This window comes from Phyllobates terribilis, unplaced genomic scaffold (assembly GCF_046119375.1).
Source record: "Phyllobates terribilis strain yellow unplaced genomic scaffold, ASM4611937v1 Scaffold_11__3_contigs__length_659146591, whole genome shotgun sequence".
Lineage (NCBI taxonomy): Eukaryota > Metazoa > Chordata > Amphibia > Anura > Dendrobatidae > Phyllobates > Phyllobates terribilis.
Genome location: NW_027362771.1, coordinates 385,904,427 through 385,922,146, shown reverse-complemented (window position 1 = coordinate 385,922,146; position 17,720 = coordinate 385,904,427). Strand labels below are relative to the sequence as shown.

General features: G+C 42.1%; 1 protein-coding gene across 1 annotated transcript in view; it reads right to left on the bottom strand.

Moving 5' to 3' along the window:
- Window positions 1-12,876, bottom strand: part of PRTG (protogenin) — a 112,997-nt gene extending 100,121 nt beyond the window's left edge. The window contains exons 1-2 of the mRNA XM_073654718.1: window positions 12,611-12,876; window positions 6,562-6,864 (exon numbers count right to left, since the gene is read on the bottom strand). Coding sequence (XP_073510819.1) covers window positions 6,562-6,864; window positions 12,611-12,680 — 373 coding nt within the window. The 5' untranslated portion in view covers window positions 12,681-12,876. The remainder of the gene's footprint in view (window positions 1-6,561; window positions 6,865-12,610) is intronic.
- Window positions 12,877-17,720: the final 4,844 nt, after the last annotated feature.

Here is a 17,720-nt window from a genome sequence, read left to right as displayed (position 1 = left end):
AAAGTGTCCCCAAGTGCAGTTGCAAAAACCATCAAGCGCTACAAAGAAACTGGCTCACATGAGGACAGCCCCAGGAAAGGAAGACCAAGAGTCACCTCCGCTTCTGAGGATAAGTTTATCCGAGTCACCAGCCTCAGAAATCACAGGTTAACAGCAGCTCAGATTAGAGACCAGGTCAATGCCACACAGAGTTCTAGCAGCAGACACATCTCTACAACAACTGTTAAGAGGAGACTTTGTGCAGCAGGCGTTCATGGTAAAATAGCTGCTAGGAAATCACTGCTAAGGACAGGCAACAAGCAGAAGAGACTTGTTTGGGCTAAAGAACACAAGGAATGGACATTAGACCAGTGGAAATCTGTGCTTTGGTCTGATGAGTCCAAATTTGAGATCTTTGGTTCCAACCACCGTGTCTTTGTGCGACGCAGAAAAGGTGAATGGATGGACTCTACATGCCTGGTTCCCACCGTGAAGCATGGAGGAGGAGGTGTGATGGTGTGGGGGTGCTTTGCTGGTGACACTGTTGGGGATTTATTCAAAATTGAAGGCATACTGAACCAGCATGGCTACCACAGCATCTTGCAGCGGCATGCTATTCCATCCGGTTTGAGTTTAGTTGGACCATCATTTATTTTACAACAGAACAATGACCCCAAACACACCTCCAGGCTGTGTAAGGGCTATTTGACCAAGAAGGAGAGTGATGGGGTGCTACGCCAGATGACCTGGCCTCCACAGTCACCAGACCTGAACCCAATCGAGATGGTTTGGGGTGAGCTGGACCGCAGAGTGAAGGCAAAAGGGCCAACAAGTGCTAAGCATCTCTGGGAACTCCTTCAAGATTGTTGGAAGACCATTTCAGGTGACTACCCCTTGAAGCTCATCAAGAGAATGCCAAGAGTGTGCAAAGCAGTCATCTAAGCAAAAGGTGGCTACTTTGAAGAACCTAGAATATATGACATATTTTCAGTTGTTTCACACTTTTTTGTTAAGTATATAATTCCACATGTGTTAATTCATAGTTTTGATGCCTTCAGTGTGAATGTACAATTTTCATAGTCATGAAAATACAGAAAAATCTTTAAATGAGATAGTTTGTCCAAACTTTTGGTTTGTAATGTATATATATATTTATTCATTACACACATATACATATACGTTACATTACAAATTGGGAATAATTTTGATTACTATTGTGGAATATATTCATTTTTAAGGGTTCAACTTGTCAGAACTCATGTGAATATATTAAACTATAAAATTATATTATCCTTGTTCATTTGCTCACAAGGAAGGTTGAACTTGATGGACCTAGGTCTTTATTCAACCTACATAACTATGTAATGGATATATGTGCATCAGGACATTTTCCTTCAACCAAACACCGCATCAGCATGAAGCCTGCAAGTTCTCCACATCTGCTTAAGTTTTATTGTGGTACATTGGTGTCCTCCACACAACAAGAAACGTAAATAAAGGCTAATGGAGATAGACAAACTGGGTTAGAAGTGTCTTGCTAACAGGTACTGATGCATATGACAAACTGTATACCACTGTGACGTATGCTGGTGCTATATAAGCAACAGTGCCAAGTACTGCCTAATGGCTATACATTGACAGTTACAATTGTGTCATATTCCAACGTACTAGGAAATTTAAGATTATTAATAAAACTGCTGGTTTACGAGTTAAAAATGAAATAATCACTTTTATAAACGAGATTATTTTGCCACCCAATCTGTATAACTTCACTGGGGTTTCCTAGAAAAAGCGGGTTAATAGATAAAAGCACTTCAGCTGCATGACTAAATAGAGCAGTCTAGGAAGAGTCTGCTGGTGGACCTGCTGGGAACAGGAGATAAGATTCTAAGGGACACCCAAAAAAAAGGGAGGTCTGCTTACTTTCCAATCTGTGCATTCCTACAGAACAATCCCTGGCAATCACTCTTTGCAAGAGGACAGACATGAAAGAATTGGCCAAAGAATCAGGGTCATCTGCCCTTTATCAGGGGGGTAAGCCGCACCCTGGCCAGTTTCTAACCTTTCAACCCTGTGAAGACTTCATTTGCAATGTCATAATGACGTTCCTGTATAGAGTGCAACCTCCAGTTTCCACTTCTTAAACCTTAGAAACCTGGTCCTGATCTACTTGTGTGTCCAGCCCTTAAACCATTGCACAGGCTAAAGCTCTACGCATCTCAAAATGCAAAACTCTGCATTGTGATCCCAAAGCTAATGGCAATCTTGTCAATGCTTTGGCCAGCCACAGAAAAAGAACATCCTTGCCCCCTGCTGTTGCCACTGACTAAGATAGTACTTGCTCTTTGACTAGAAAGAATGCCCATTTAATGCCTATTCTCCGCCTGATTAATATGTATAGCTCTGTCTAAAATATACCGGAAATCTCATATATATTAAAAAAAAAAAAAAAGTCTTCCCATTTACATCTTTAGATTTAAACATTGTCTGTGCTTTTAATTCTGTTACAATCCATTAGGTAAAAGAAGATCTTTTGCAATTAGGAGCATTTGGGTTAATTTCCTTAGTTGCCTAGAAATCGGACCATCTACATACATTAGCTTATAGCTTTGTTGCATGACAAAAAGAAAATTAAGCCGGTAAGTAGATGAATATCCCAAAAAAGGCACATGCTGATAAAGCAATCACTGCCATTCACATATATTTTTTTTTTTATAAGGCTTTGTAGCAGGATAAATTTGACCCCAACACCAATTTCCACAGGCGTGTGTATTTATCTAGAAGATGTTCATTTAAGACGTTCAGCTCTATTGCAGTTGTCTCTAGGCGACTCTGAAGAGAAGTTTACATGGGGCAAACAAAATGAAAAATGCCTTAAGCCTGAGTACACACTGCCCCTTTTCTCCTATTTACTATTCTATCCCATGTGAAAAAGGCTTTAGGATATTCTCAGAGCTACCCACTGATGTCTCTATTACGGGAAGTGATTAACTATGCATTTGATATTCAAAACAGTGCTAATTCCATACAGCGCGCCATTATCATCTTCAATGCTAATTTATGTATCTGCTTACACACAGCGCCATGTTCTGCCAAGCATTATCCATATACTGTGGGAGAGTCTAGACTCATTAAGCCATCAAATGCCTTGCACAAAATGAAGACACTATCTTGAATAGCTTATTATCTGTCTCATGACTAACGGCAACTAGAGCAATAGTCACGTTCTGGATGAATACGGTAGAATATATTACATCCAATAATCACAATTTTATGTTACAAAATGTTTCAAATCTGGAATTACTAGTCCAATCTAGGTTTCTGGTTTATACTCCCAGTGATTTACTATTGAATAATGTTATTTTCTCATCTAGAGGATTGTTAACTTACAACAGTATCATGAAGAACAGTATCCACCATTCACTCTGCACATTATAGATGGAGAGAATAGGATTCTTCTCAGGAAGATTCTTCGATTAGACGACAATTCAGACAGACACTCATATGGTGGATTCTTAATGAACGTATGCTCTGGTCCATACACTTCAGAAAAGTACTGGCTAATGCTTCTTGATTCAACGCTAGTTGGAATTATGACATGGTGAAAGTACAGCCAGGCAGTAGAGGTGTTGTAGTGCGATGTTTCCCTTATGGGATGAGGAGGGCTGTTGGCACCCGCTATGAGCACATTTTGTCTCACAGCAGCAATGACCTCAACAGCCATTAACAAAACAGAAGTATTGAATTAACAGATCAGAAACTCATAATGATTCATTCACTATAACTTTTCATTGAAACAACTCCTTCTCATATGCCCTAGTAAGGCATATGGGCATCACAAAGAGTGCCCCCCACGCACAACCCACCATCTATTAGCCAGTGCGAAGAGCAGTAACAAAGACCATCAATTGTGACAAGCCCTGACCGCCATTCACTTAACAACTGTGCCATTACAAAGGAAAATACATGGCTATCTCCAACTTACAATTCTAAAGTCAAACCCACAGTGATCAGCTAATAACCGGCCAGTTGTATCTGAAAAGGGTTTCTCTTGATTAGACAATCCCTTTAAGCCAAAGGTTCATGCATTAGGCAATGCCATGTATACAAATCCTGTACTATACTACAGGGTGTCAAGTAGCAAAATGGTGCCTCAATGAGTAGCGCCATGAGCATAAGCCTTTAAGTCCAATCTTAGCAAAAAATATCCAAAAGAGGTCTAGAAAAATTGATACATGCTTAAGTGTGGACATTTAAGGTGTATTCATACTGTCTGATTATTGCAAAAGGGCCTTCCTAGGAAAGCCAAAATTGGCCAATCACCCAACAAAAGAGCAAAACGCTTTGTTATCAGGTGAAATGATTTTTAAGCTTACTTACAAGTCATCATTCTTTGCAGCACAGTATCCCATGTAACAGGTGATGTGGTGCCAAGAACAATGGCATAGGTCAGTAAAAGATGATTATAAGCAAGTGGAAAGTGTGGCTGGCCAGTCTACACAACAGCCAATTGGCAGATATGTAGCTGATGAGTGGTCGTTCTAATGCACGTTGACAGGTCTAAATACAAAAAACATCTACTAGTTTGAGTGGATCATAGAAAGTCATTGCAAATAAGATGCAGACTCATCTGTAGAATGTGTTGCATAGAAAAAGACTAGTGCGCGAACGTGCTCGGATAACGTGTTAACTGAGTATCTTGCGCGTGCTCTGTTAATATGTTTGACTCCCCACGGCTGCATATTATCTGGCGGTAGACAGTCACAATACATGCGGGGATTGCCTGTTTGTTAGGCAATCCCCGCATGTGATGAGTCTGTCTACTGCTGCAAAACATGGAGCTGCAGGAACTCAAACATTAACCGAGCACGCCCAAGATACTCGGATAACATGTTATGCGAGCACGTTCGCTCATCAATAAAAAAGACACGTTATTTAAAATAATATATTACATATGCTAAAAATAAGAGGTCGCATTTCACATTTGAGTGTACAATGGCAAACAGAAGGTGACAATGGCAAGAAGCAGCTGACGCATGCAATAGGTGGAAATAAAAGGTACCGTCAAGAGAATTGCTTGACTTCGATTTGAAAAAAAAAACAACCCACTGTTTATAGCGAACAATAATAGTGGATGTGAGTAGGGACATGTTATCTGGTACAAATATGAAACGGTAGGCAAAAGGCTTGCCTTGGAAACACAGGCTAATGGGAAAATCAATTGGTTCACAGCCTAGCTTTTACAACCACAGATAAATGTTTAATCCTTAAGGGTCTATACACAAGTGTCAAACCGGAGAACCCATTATGCTTCAAAAAACTCAAAGAAAGGGATTATATTTGGCATAACGCACATGCTTTGGACTGTAAGGCCGAGCAATTAGAGAAGCAGCAGTTATAATGCAGATATGAGGATCAATGTGCATTTAACCATTTTTTCATAACTGTCTCTTTTTACTATGAACCTTTCAGGAAAAGGGCTTATGTGAGACGCTGGAACACAACACATCCCCGTCATGCGATCTTACTACAAAGAGAGTGTTATTATGTAAAGGTGTCTGCAGTCACGTTTGCACCCTGCGGACCTGTCTCTAATGTATTAGACATGTTCAGTTACTGACTGGGAAATTCTCTTTTCACTTGTAAATTGATGGACTCTGGTGTGAAATAAATAAATTAACCGAACCATCCTTGATGTGTACCCACACATCTCATTAAATAGTAATATCTGTTCAATGCTGAAATAAAGAACGCATTTTACACACCTGACCTACATCACATATATTAAAAATGCATTTGAAATGCTTCATTCGTTTCTACTATCATAGGTTTTCAGCTCGGATCTATTATTTTAAATATGGCTGCCATCATGATCAAAAGCGAAGGTTGATGCTTCCCATGGGAATACACATGGCTGTTCTTTGAGCACCCTTTTTCTAAGCCTGGCCATGTACATGTAGATGGCTTTGGCCGACTGTTTGGGCAACAGTCATCTCAGTCAACACTCCCATACACATTGGCCGGAGGCATATCTCAGGGAGAACACTGCGATCAGCAGTCCAAAATTGGACATGCACAATTGACATCTCACCCAACCATCAGCGCCCACATACACATTAATTAGACGGTCGTCCAAACCAGTCCATATAGGGGGCTCAGCCAAGATTAGTCCGAAGTGTTTGGTGGCCTTAAGATGCACAGATTCTTATTCAATGTACCCCCTTAAAGTCCATTCACACTACATGACTATTGTGAATGAGCGTTCCTATGGATTATCGTTCTCGGCAGCACATGACCCGGTATAAACAGGACTCGCGCTGCTGAGATCAATAGCAGCCTATGCTCACTGAACGATTGTTCAGAGGGCTTCTGTAGAGCAGTCTGCCTGTGTAAACAGGCTATTAAATCAAACAAGTAGCTGATCTGCGGTGGTTTCGTGTAAACAGAAGCTCAATTAAGTAGTGTATGATGAATAGTGTCTTCACTTTGTTAAGATATTTGTAGAAATGCAGTTCAATTGTTCTCCAAAGTCTATAGTAAACCATGACAGACAGCTCAGATGAAACTAAACTCCACACTTACTTGCTAATGAAAGATGAGCCCTTTGACTTAAAATGGCACCATATTTGTTCAGAGCCAAGCATTGGTAAAATCCTTCATCAGACTGCTCTCCTTTCCTGCCCTCCACCTCCTGGATGTACAAGGAGCCATTGTGTAAAGTGGAGATCCGTTCAGTCTCAGAAATCTTCCCTCCATTTTTCAGCCATGTGATTGTGACTGGAGGTTCCCCTTGAGCTAAGCAATCTAATATCGCTGAATCTTTCCGATAAACGGTTAAGTCCATGGGTTCTTTTACAAGTAATAGGTCGCTGACACACCAAGATCCTGCATGGGAGAAAAAAAGAATAGATCAGAAAACAGAAGGAATGATAAATAAGGAAAAGAAATTCAGCCACTGTGACACAGATCTGTTCATAAAGTGCAATGCTCTGCAGAGAATCTAACTAGTTGTCACTAAAGTACCACGTAAAGAGCCCACACTGGTCAATTCCATAGGAAACACCTTAAAGGGATATTCCCATCTCAGATATTTATGGCATAGCCACAAAATGGGCTCCACCTAACTGTAGAAGAAGGCCCATCTTGAACTGTGAGTAGAGAAGTGGCTCTCCCCATTCACTTCTATGACAGTTTTGACAAGAGCCAGGCATTCGAGCCTGACTATATTCAGTATTCCTAACAAAGTCATAACATAGACAAGCATGCACAGCCACCTCTCCGGTAAGGTGACAGCCCCGTTATCAATATAGATGCATATCCCAGAGGTGTGAGCCACTTTCTATTGGACATTTATAGCAAATACTATTGATATGTCACACATATTTCAACTGGTACTGTCCCTTTAAGGATGTATTTACACTGCACAGATTTCAAACAAAATTTTCTATGCCTGTAACAATTACCTTCATGTAAAAGGGGCGGTTTTCACAGCGGGCACATAGATTTCTGCAAGCTCTTTCAGATTAATGAAATATTTGCAGTCATTTCATAAACCAATCTCCCGCATGTGAATATATTCTAATACACACAGTATGGTTTGGAAAAAAAAAACGTAAAGGCTGCATCTAAAATATCTAATATCACTGAAACAAGAAATTAAGGATCTCAGCAGGAAATTAAGTGTTTTCTAGGCTTTAAAATTGATTTCCAGTGGCCTAAAATACATAATAGACTATATACGGTAATATATTTACTTTTTCTTAACAATTATACCCCACTTCTGCACCACCGGTGTACTCTTACAAGTGTGACAATGTATCCCTATAATAATGACATGTTACACGTTATTATCATTGGTTTCTAGGCCATGAAACATTGGTCTTCCCCTTTAACATAAACAGAATCTAAAATTATTAAAGGAGTTGTCCAGTACTTTTTTCAATTGCCCCAATGTATTTAGCATGTGCCCATAAGTGTTTTTGTAATTACCTTTAGTTGTATGTATTGCCTGTGAGCGGCGCTATCACTGGCCGCTCACAGGTGTCACGTGACCCGAGGCGGCAGCCGGCTCTGATATCCGCTGATGTCACAAGTTCCGGCTGCAGCCGGGGGTCACTCAGTGCTGTGTTCCACGGTGAGTGGTGGGCTGTGGGCGGGTTTACCCCGCGCGTCACACACCCAGCATTCACCGCACGCTTTCCCTCTCCTCATTCATTGGGAAGGCACATGGTGGATGCTGGGTGTGACACGCAGGGTAACCTAACCCACAACCCAGCAGCCACCGCAGGGACCGCGTCACTGATGTTACACCTCACTTGACCTGACATCAGCGGAAGAAAAAGCCGGGGATCACGTGATGCCTGTGAGCGGCCAGCTATAGCGCCACTCACAGGCAATACATACAACTAAAGGTAATTACAAAAACACTTATGGGCACATGCTAAATACATTGGGGCAACTGAAAAAAAGTACTGGACAAGTTCTTTAATTATGTTCCATGGATGTGAATACATTTATGACCACACATAGATCAATTTTAGAAATCACATAACACAGGGCATAGGCCACACTGGCATTAAGAGGAAAGCTATGCTGCAGGAATAGCCGGTAAATCGGCAGAAAATGTATGAGTTACGCACGCACTGTATTGGGTTAAAGCTATGGCAACATCAGCACCACATATGGTATTCTGCAGGATTGAAAATAAGACTAAGGTTATGTAATTATTATTATTTTATTCACTTACATAGCGCCATTAATTTCAAAGTGCTTTGCAGATATCATCATCATCACTGTCCCCATTGGGGCTCACAATATAAATTCCCTATCAGTATGTCTTTGGAGTATCGCAGGAAACCGGAGAATCCGCAGGAAACCCACACAAACACAGGGAGAACATACAAACTCCTTGCAGATGTTATTCATGGTGGTATTTGAACCCCAAACCCCAGTGCTGCAAAGAAACAGTGCTAGCCACTGAGCCAACATACACATTTAGTATTTGCAGATTTTTCTTCTTTTGCTGTATAATCCACAGTGTTGGCAGGAACAATGGTGTTGAAAATAGCATTTTTTTATGTGTTTTTACTTGCCCCCCCCCCCCCCATTCATTTGAATGGGTGAAAACAGTGCAAAAAATGCTGAAATATTTCAGATGCTGCAGATTTGAAAAAAAAAGTGCTGCGAAAGTTCAACTCTGCAAGGAAAAAAATAAGCATCATGTGCATGAGATTTCAGAAATTTTATTCACTTCGTTGGTACTATAAAATGCAAACGAAAACGCAACACGTGAACAAGCCCTAATGGTTTCAAGAAAAAAAAAAAGTTTCCTTGCTGCCAATAAAACAAATCATTGTCCTACTCTTATTTTCTAAACAGAACGACAGTAATTAAACATGGATTCTGATTGTTACATAAAAACATAGCACTTTTTTCATTAAACCAACATTGATACTGATCCTAGATGTCTCCATGTTCCAGATATAAATTGTAAGAGGGTTAGAATCGATAAATACACCTAAGCCAATGTATCTAATGAAGTCTTCAAGTCCCAAAGAAAGAAACGATCTTAACTTTTTACTAACACTCTTATATTTATTTACCAAACACTCGTAAAACTAGAACACTCAACAAAATGAGAAGTCACAATGTGAGGTTTCACCGTCATTAACAGCAAAACAAGAGGTAAAGCTATTTGCTAATTTTACAAGCTTGTCACGGAGATCCTAAACAAGGAAAGTCATAAAAGTTTGATTTTTACAAGAAATCATTAACATCCCTGCCTCTTTATATACAAGCAGGTTCTCTACCCTGGGGACATTTAGCACTTTCACACCCATGGTGGTTAGGTTTACATCCAGAACAGCACTTATGTAGCCTGTAATACCTTTTATTGGAGAGGCCGAGTTATTCTTAGCATGTAGGTGAATCATAAAATTATTATTAAGCAGAGGGGAAACAATAGGTTTATGTCCTAGGTCAAAAAGTGTTTAGGGTCAGTTAACACTCCCGCACTTTTCATGTTGCACCATGAGATTGCTTCTCAGAACTTTACAACTTGCTTCATTTACCATTTTTCCTACATTTTAGCAGATGCATTTAAATGAAGGACAAAGCGACTTCCTAATATTTGTGACTCTTGCTGCTAGATCGCAGTGGGAGAGGGATTAGAGACCCTTTATTTCCAGGTTTGTGTATTGCCAACTGTTACAGAAATGCGGAACTAATTGGCTGCTTACTGTCTCATGCAGTGGGGATTACTTAATTACCCAATACACATTTTCTTAGGAGCACAGATCTCTCAAGGAAGTTAACATGCCTTCTTTACCTAATGCAACAAGCCTGGCTTCTTCATCCATCACAACCAGAGATAAAACAAGGCAGGTCATTTAAAGAGCCCCTGCCTTAGGACACAATCTCTGTGCAATCCACTTTATCAGTCCCTTTAATCTGTGCTGGGTTTTAAAGACATTAAGGTGATATATATAAATAGTTCTGGAATCCACATTAACAATAGATTTTTCAGATCAGAGGCAATAAGTAGACTCTGTAACCGGATATATTTTACACAATTTTAGTTGTTTCACTGTTGATCCAAAAGTGTAAAATCTATCACAAGCAGGCTTTATCTGATCTCCAAACTTAATAATGGCAGGCGGATCTGCCTTACAATTACAATACACATCCAAATGCTCCAGAACATTAACACTTTCTTTACAAGCTAATGTGTTAATGGCTGTAAGCAAAGATAATGTAAGGGGCAATGGGACAAAACCTGAACCATGGGTAAATGCAGTGATCAGTGATCATCTAATACAATCCAATTAAACAAAATAAATATATTAACAACTGAATATCAGTGTATTATAACATCAATAAAGGCTGTTTCACCCAATGCAATATTACTATATTATGAACTCACACAGGTCTGAACTAACCATAATAACATGTTTATTAACTTACCTATATAGCACAATCATATTTTACAGCGCTTTATCATCCCTATCTCCATTGGGACTCACAACTTAAATTCCCTATCAATATGCCTTCTGGAGTGTGGGAGGAACCGGAGAAAACCCACACAAACATGGGGAGAACATACAAACTCCTTACAGATGTTGTTCTTGGTGGGATTTGACCCCAGGACTGCAAAGCAACAGTGCTAACCACTGAGCCACCGTGCTACTACCAATAGTCTATACAGTAGGAATATGAACGATCTCCAATACATAGACTGAAGCTTAGAGTTCTGCTTGAGATTTGTGAATAGAAGTAGAACAATACTGCCAATTCCTTTGTGTAAATGGAATATACCTTCTAGCAGTAATATGTAACTAGCCAGGATAAACTATGTTACCACACTACTGTCACTTCTCTGCAAATCAACAACAAATTTATGGAATGTATATAGGCATAATATAAGGTATATAGGCATACATAGATCAATGTAGTCACGTTACATAGTGCTCAAATTCAGACTACTGCTAATCAGTGTACACTGCCCAGTACACCCAGGCCTTTATACAGTACATTTATCTACTGGGAAGGCTCACAGTGTCAGTGCGCACGGGCGACGACCTGCCGGGAAGGCGCACAGTGTCAGTGCGCACGGGCGACGACCTGCCGGGAAGGCGCACAGTGTCAGTGCGCACGGGCGACGACCTGCCGGGAAGGCGCACAGTGTCAGTGCGCACGGGCGACGACCTGCCGGGAAGGCGCACAGTGTCAGTGCGCACGGGCGACGACCTGCCGGGAAGGCGCACAGTGTCAGTGCGCACGGGCGACGACCTGCCGGGAAGGCGCACAGTGTCAGTGCGCACGGGCGACGACCTGCCGGGAAGGCTCACAGTGTCAGTGCGCACGGGCGACGACCTGCCGGGAAGGCTCACAGTGTCAGTGCGCACGGGCGACGACCTGCCGGGAAGGCTCACAGTGTCAGTGCGCACGGGCGACGACCTGCCGGGAAGGCTCACAGTGTCAGTGCACACGGGCGACGACCTGCCGGGAAGGCTCACAGTGTCAGTGCGCACGGGCGACGACCTGCCGGGAAGGCTCACAGTGTCAGTGCGCACGGGCAAAGACCTGTTCGGAAAACTTACAGTGTCAGTGTGTACAGGCAACAATCTGCCGCGAAGACTCACAGTGTCAGTGTGTACGGGCAACGATCATTTGCTTCATTCTGTGACTACCTAGAATAACTTATGGCTGTCAGCAGCAATAATCAATTTCTGCTTTTAAATCAGGAGATGGGAAATCATTGGAGAGGACATGTCAGGCTCCTTCTGACTTCCCTTAAACTTTCCCTCTTCACCAATGTGCTCTCCATTGCCACACTGCATAGTGGGCACCAATGGTAACATCTGTATAACCATCACCCTAATTTGCATATGGGCAACTCAAAGCTGAGCATGGAGACCCCCATCACACTATGCAGACAGACCCTACAACTAATAAGTGATATCCACACTACGTGCACAATAGCACAAAATATCCCATACCGGGCTGTGACCGGACAGTAACATCAGGCGCTGAGGGGGGTCCTCCCGGGGATGGGTGTGCAGCTATGTGCGCTCCCGGGGCAGCCAGACATAAGGGGGCACAGCAAAGTTACTTCTCACAAATGCCCACTCACCTGGGAAGCTGAACAGCGCCGCCCACAGCAGCAGTACCCTCCGGGCCATCCTCCCTCTATCCGCTGCCATCACCGGGGACGGCCACTCATACCCGGCTGCTCTCACCAGCTGCTCTCGCTGTGTGGAGCTCACACTGGGCGCTTCTCACAGCCCTCCGGGACTTTTTTCCTAGAGCTCCTGCGCAGGCACACGAGGTGGAAGGAGGCGGAGGGAGAGTGCACAGAGGTGGGGGGCGATGGACACAGGGAAACCTTGGAGTGGCCGGGACTACATAATAGTGCATCCTCTGCTGCAGGCAGGGGGAGGGGAGCAGAGCTCAGGCATGTGGAGAGTGTCACACACTGGGCTGTGCAGGGCACAAGGTCAGGGGCTGGGGCAGCACCGAGTGCCGGGCTCAGGCTCCTAGTCTCCCATTATTAGGGCTGTCCTGTGGTGCCCTGAAATGCCCTTCTTTGTGCAGGAAACAATTGTCTGTGGAGCCGCCTGCACAAATGTTAATGGAACCATTTTTGTGTGATACGACTAATAATAATAATAATGGGTTTTGCACCTCTGCTCAGATTATTGGAGGCTTTCTAATTTTTGTTCTTAAGTTTTGGGGAAAAGAAATCTAAAGTTTGGAATCTTATAAGCAGGATGAAGAATAGTCTTATGGCTGGTAGTGCTGCATAATAGCAGTTGTGGTTATATTAGCTCCTTGGTTGTGTATTTTTACTGCTCAGATAACGCAGCGTCTAAGGCTATGTGCACACAGTGCGATTTTGCCTCTCGCAAATGAGCCTAAAACGCTAGGGAATCCGTGTGCCAGCTACTGCAATGACAATCCTCCAGCAAAGTGGATGGGATTCATAGAAATCTCGGGCCGCTGTGTTTTTTTTACGCTGCGTGTACTGACCTGCCGTGTTTTAAATCCGTAACGTCAATTTCTCTCACGGTAAATATGCAATTTTATTTTCAGAGTTTGCACATAGATATGAATGAGACAAAGAAAATCCACAGGTAAAAAACTCATAAGCGATTTTGATTTTCCATTGTGGAAACACACTATAAACACTGGTGATCCACACGTGACTATCAATAAAATGTTATCAAAGATCAGTAACGGAGTCTCCAAAACCAAGCAGTTTTATCTAAAACATGACATACCCAAGACAGACGAAAACCGCAGCAGAAATAACACGTGTAAAAATGTAAGAAAAACCGCAAGGAACATAATTTAGTAAATAGGTGCAGGAAATCTGCAAGATCAAACCACACCGACTACTCATTGTGGGGACGCAGCCTAAGGGCTCATTCACACAACCATATTTCAGACCAATGTTATTTAATGGGGCAGAGCCGATGAGTGATTTTTTTTTTTTCACTGACTGAATCTGCGTGTGAAAAAAATGTCAACATGGACTAGTTTCTTCCATAAATCGCAGAGACTTACCCATTCCAGTCTAATCTGATGCTATAAGGAGCCACAGTATAACATCCGAATTTACGATAAACTGCAATTCTGTAACATAGGGAACAAATGGTCCTGTGAATGATTAATAGCTGCTGCTGTAAAAACTGATTGCACATGGACTGCAAGTGGGAAAAAATCATCCCACTTTTATTGATGAAACTCTGACCAATCATTTATGCGCTTGTGTGAACCTACCCTTATTTATTATGTGTTGCTTGTATAGTGCCATCATATTCTGTAGATCATGAAAATCGGAAGCCTGGAATAAAAACCTTAAGTGCACGTACTAAAGTGACATTACCCTGACTTCCTGGCACTCACAGGGTTGCAATGATTGCAGGGTGATCCAAAATTCCAGATATCCCTCTACATTACATCAGTGGGAAATTAGAAATTACAGAGGGATAGCAACAGTTTGTAAAAGGGCAACTCCAATATTATGTTCGAGAATTGCAACTTATACAGCTAAGGGTCTGTGCAAATTGGGTAGATACTCAGTGCATTCTCCAGGCAGAAAATCTGTATATTACAGAACCAGGACCAACATGAAAGGAGCATGTAAATACGCATAAAATATAGCTGGAGGCACACCCCATATGCAAATTACTAACACAAGAACCAAATGGTGCATATAAATCTCATAAAATATAACTTTTATTAAGGCAATAAATACAGGATAAAATTGTGAATAAAGAGTAAAACAAAGAATTCCCCAATGGAGGACCACATGAAAAATGGCATATTCTATAAATAAGTAATATATATATATATATACAGTACAGACCAAAAGTTTGGACACACCTTCTCATTTAAAGATTTTTCTGTATTTTCATGACTATGAAAATTGTACATTCACACTAAGGGCATCAAAACTGTAAATTAACACATGTGGAATTATATACTTAACAAAAAAGTGTGAAACAACTGAAAATATGTCTTATATTCTAGGTTCTTCAAAGTAGCCACCTTTTGCTTTGATGACGGCTTTGCACACTCTTGGCATTCGCTTGATGAGCTTCAAGAGGTAGTCACCGGAAATGGTTTTCCAACAATCTTGAAGGAGTTCCCAGAGATGCTTAGCACTTGTTGGCCCTTTTGCCTTCACTCTGCGGTCCAGCTCACCCCAAACCATCTCGATTGGGTTCAGGTCTGGTGACTGTGGAGGCCAGGTCATCTGGCGTAGCACCCCATCACTCTCCCTCTTGGTCAAATAGCCCTTACACAGCCTGGAGGTGTGTTTGGGGTCATTGTCCTGTTGAAAAATAAATGATGGTCCAACTAAACGCAAACCGGATGGAATAACATGCCGCTGCAAGATGCTGTGGTAGCCATGCTGGTTCAGTATGCCTTCAGTTTTGAATAAATCCCCAACAGTGTCACCAGCAAAGCACCCCCACACCATCACACCTCCTCCTCCATGCTTCACGGTGGGAACCAGGCATGTAGAGTCCATCCATTCACCTTTTCTGCGTCGCACAAAGACACAGTGGTTGGAACCAAAGATCTCAAATTTGGACTCATCAGTCCAAAGCACAGATTTCCACTGGTCTAATGTCCATTCCTTGTGTTCTTTAGCCCAAACAAGTCTCTTCTGCTTGTTTCCTGTCCTTAGCAGTGGTTTCCTAGCAGCTATTTTACCATGAACGCCTGCTGCACAAAGTCTCCTTTTAACAGTTGTTGTAGAGATGTGTCTGCTGCTAGAACTCTGTGTGACATTGACCTGGTCTCTAATCTGAGCTGCTGTTAACCTGCGATTTCTCAGGCTGGTGACTCGGATAAACTTATCCTCAGAAGCAGAGGTGACTCTTGGTCTTCCTTTCCTGGGGTGGTCCTCATGTGAGCCAGTTTCTTTGTAGCGCTTGATGGTTTTTGCAACTGCTCTTGGGGACACTTTCAAAGTTTTCCCAATGTTTCGCACTGACTGACCTTCATTTCTTAAAGTAATGATGGCCACTCGTTTTTCTTTACTTAGCTGCTTTTTTCTTGCCATAATACAAATTATGCCCTGTCAGGTTTAATAAGTGGGATTTCTTGCCTTATAAATGGGGTTGGGACCATCAGTTGTGTTGTGCAGAAGTCAGGTGTATACACAGCTGATAGTCCTACTGAATAGACTGTTAGAATTTGTATTATGGCAAGAAAAAAGCAGCTAAGTAAAGAAAAATGAGTGGCCATTATTACTTTAAGAAATGAAGATCAGTCAGTGTGAAAAATTGGGCAAACTTTGAAAGTGTCCCCAAGTGCAGTTGCAAAAACCGTCAAGCGCTACAAAGAAACTGGCTCACATGAGGACCACCCCAGGAAAGGAAGACCAAGAGTCACCTCCGCTTCTGAGGATAAGTTTATCCGAGTCACCAGCCTCAGAAATCGCAGGTTAACAGTAGCTCAGATTAGAGACCAGGTCAATGCCACACAGAGTTCTAGAAGCAGACACATATCTTCAACAACTGTTAAGAGGAGACTTTGTGCAGCAGGCCTTCATGGTAAAATAGCTGCTAGGAAACCACTGCTAAGGACAGGCAACAAGCAGAAGAGACTTGTTTGGGCTAAAGAACACAAGGAATGGACATTAGACCAGTGAAAGTCTGTGCTTTGGTCTGATGAGTCCAAATTTGAGATCTTTGGTTCAAACCACCGTGTCTTTGTGCGACGCAGAAAAGGTGAACGGATGGACTCTACATGCCTGGTTCCCACCGTGAAGCATGGAGGAGATGGTGTGGGGGTGCTTTGCTGGTGACACTGTTGGGGATTTATTCAAAATTGAAGGCATACTGAACCAGCATGGCTACCACAGCATCTTGCAGCGGCATGCTATTCCATCCAGTTTGCGTTTAGTTGGACCATCATTTATTTTTCAATAGGACAATGACCCCAAACACACCTCCAGGCTGTGTAAGGGCTATTTGACCAAGAGGGAGAGTGATGGGGTGCTACGCCAGATGACCTGACCTCCACAGTCACCAGACCTGAACCCAATCGAGATGGTTTGTGGTGAGCTGGACCGCAGCGTGAAGGCAAAAGGGCCAACAAGTGCTAAGCATCTCTGGGAACTCCTTCAAGATTGTTGGAAGACCATTTCCGGTGACTACCTCTTGAAGCTCATCAAGAGAATGCCAAGAGTGTGCAAAGCTGTCATCAAAGCAAAAGGTGGCTACTTTGAAGAATCTAGAATATAAGATATATTTTCAGTTGTTTCACACTTCTTTGTTAAGTATATAATTCCACATGTGTTAATTCATAGCTTTGATGCCTTCAGTGTGAATGTACAATTTTCATAGTCAAGAAAATACAGAAAAATCTTTAAATGAGAAGGTGTGTCCAAACTTTTGGTCTGTACTGTGTGTATATATATATATATATATATATATATATATATATATCATATAATGAACCCTCTTAGTCCATACAGTATAATGCACCCCCATAGCCCATACAGTATAATGCATACCCATAGCCCATGCAGTATAATGCACCCCATATAGTATAATGCACTCCCATAGCCCATACAGTATAATGCACTCCCATAGCCCATACAGTATAATGCACCCCCATAGCCCATACAGTATAATGCACCCCATAGTCCATACAGTATAATGCACCTCCATAGTCCATACAGTATAATGCACCCCCATAGCCTATACAGTATATTAAACACC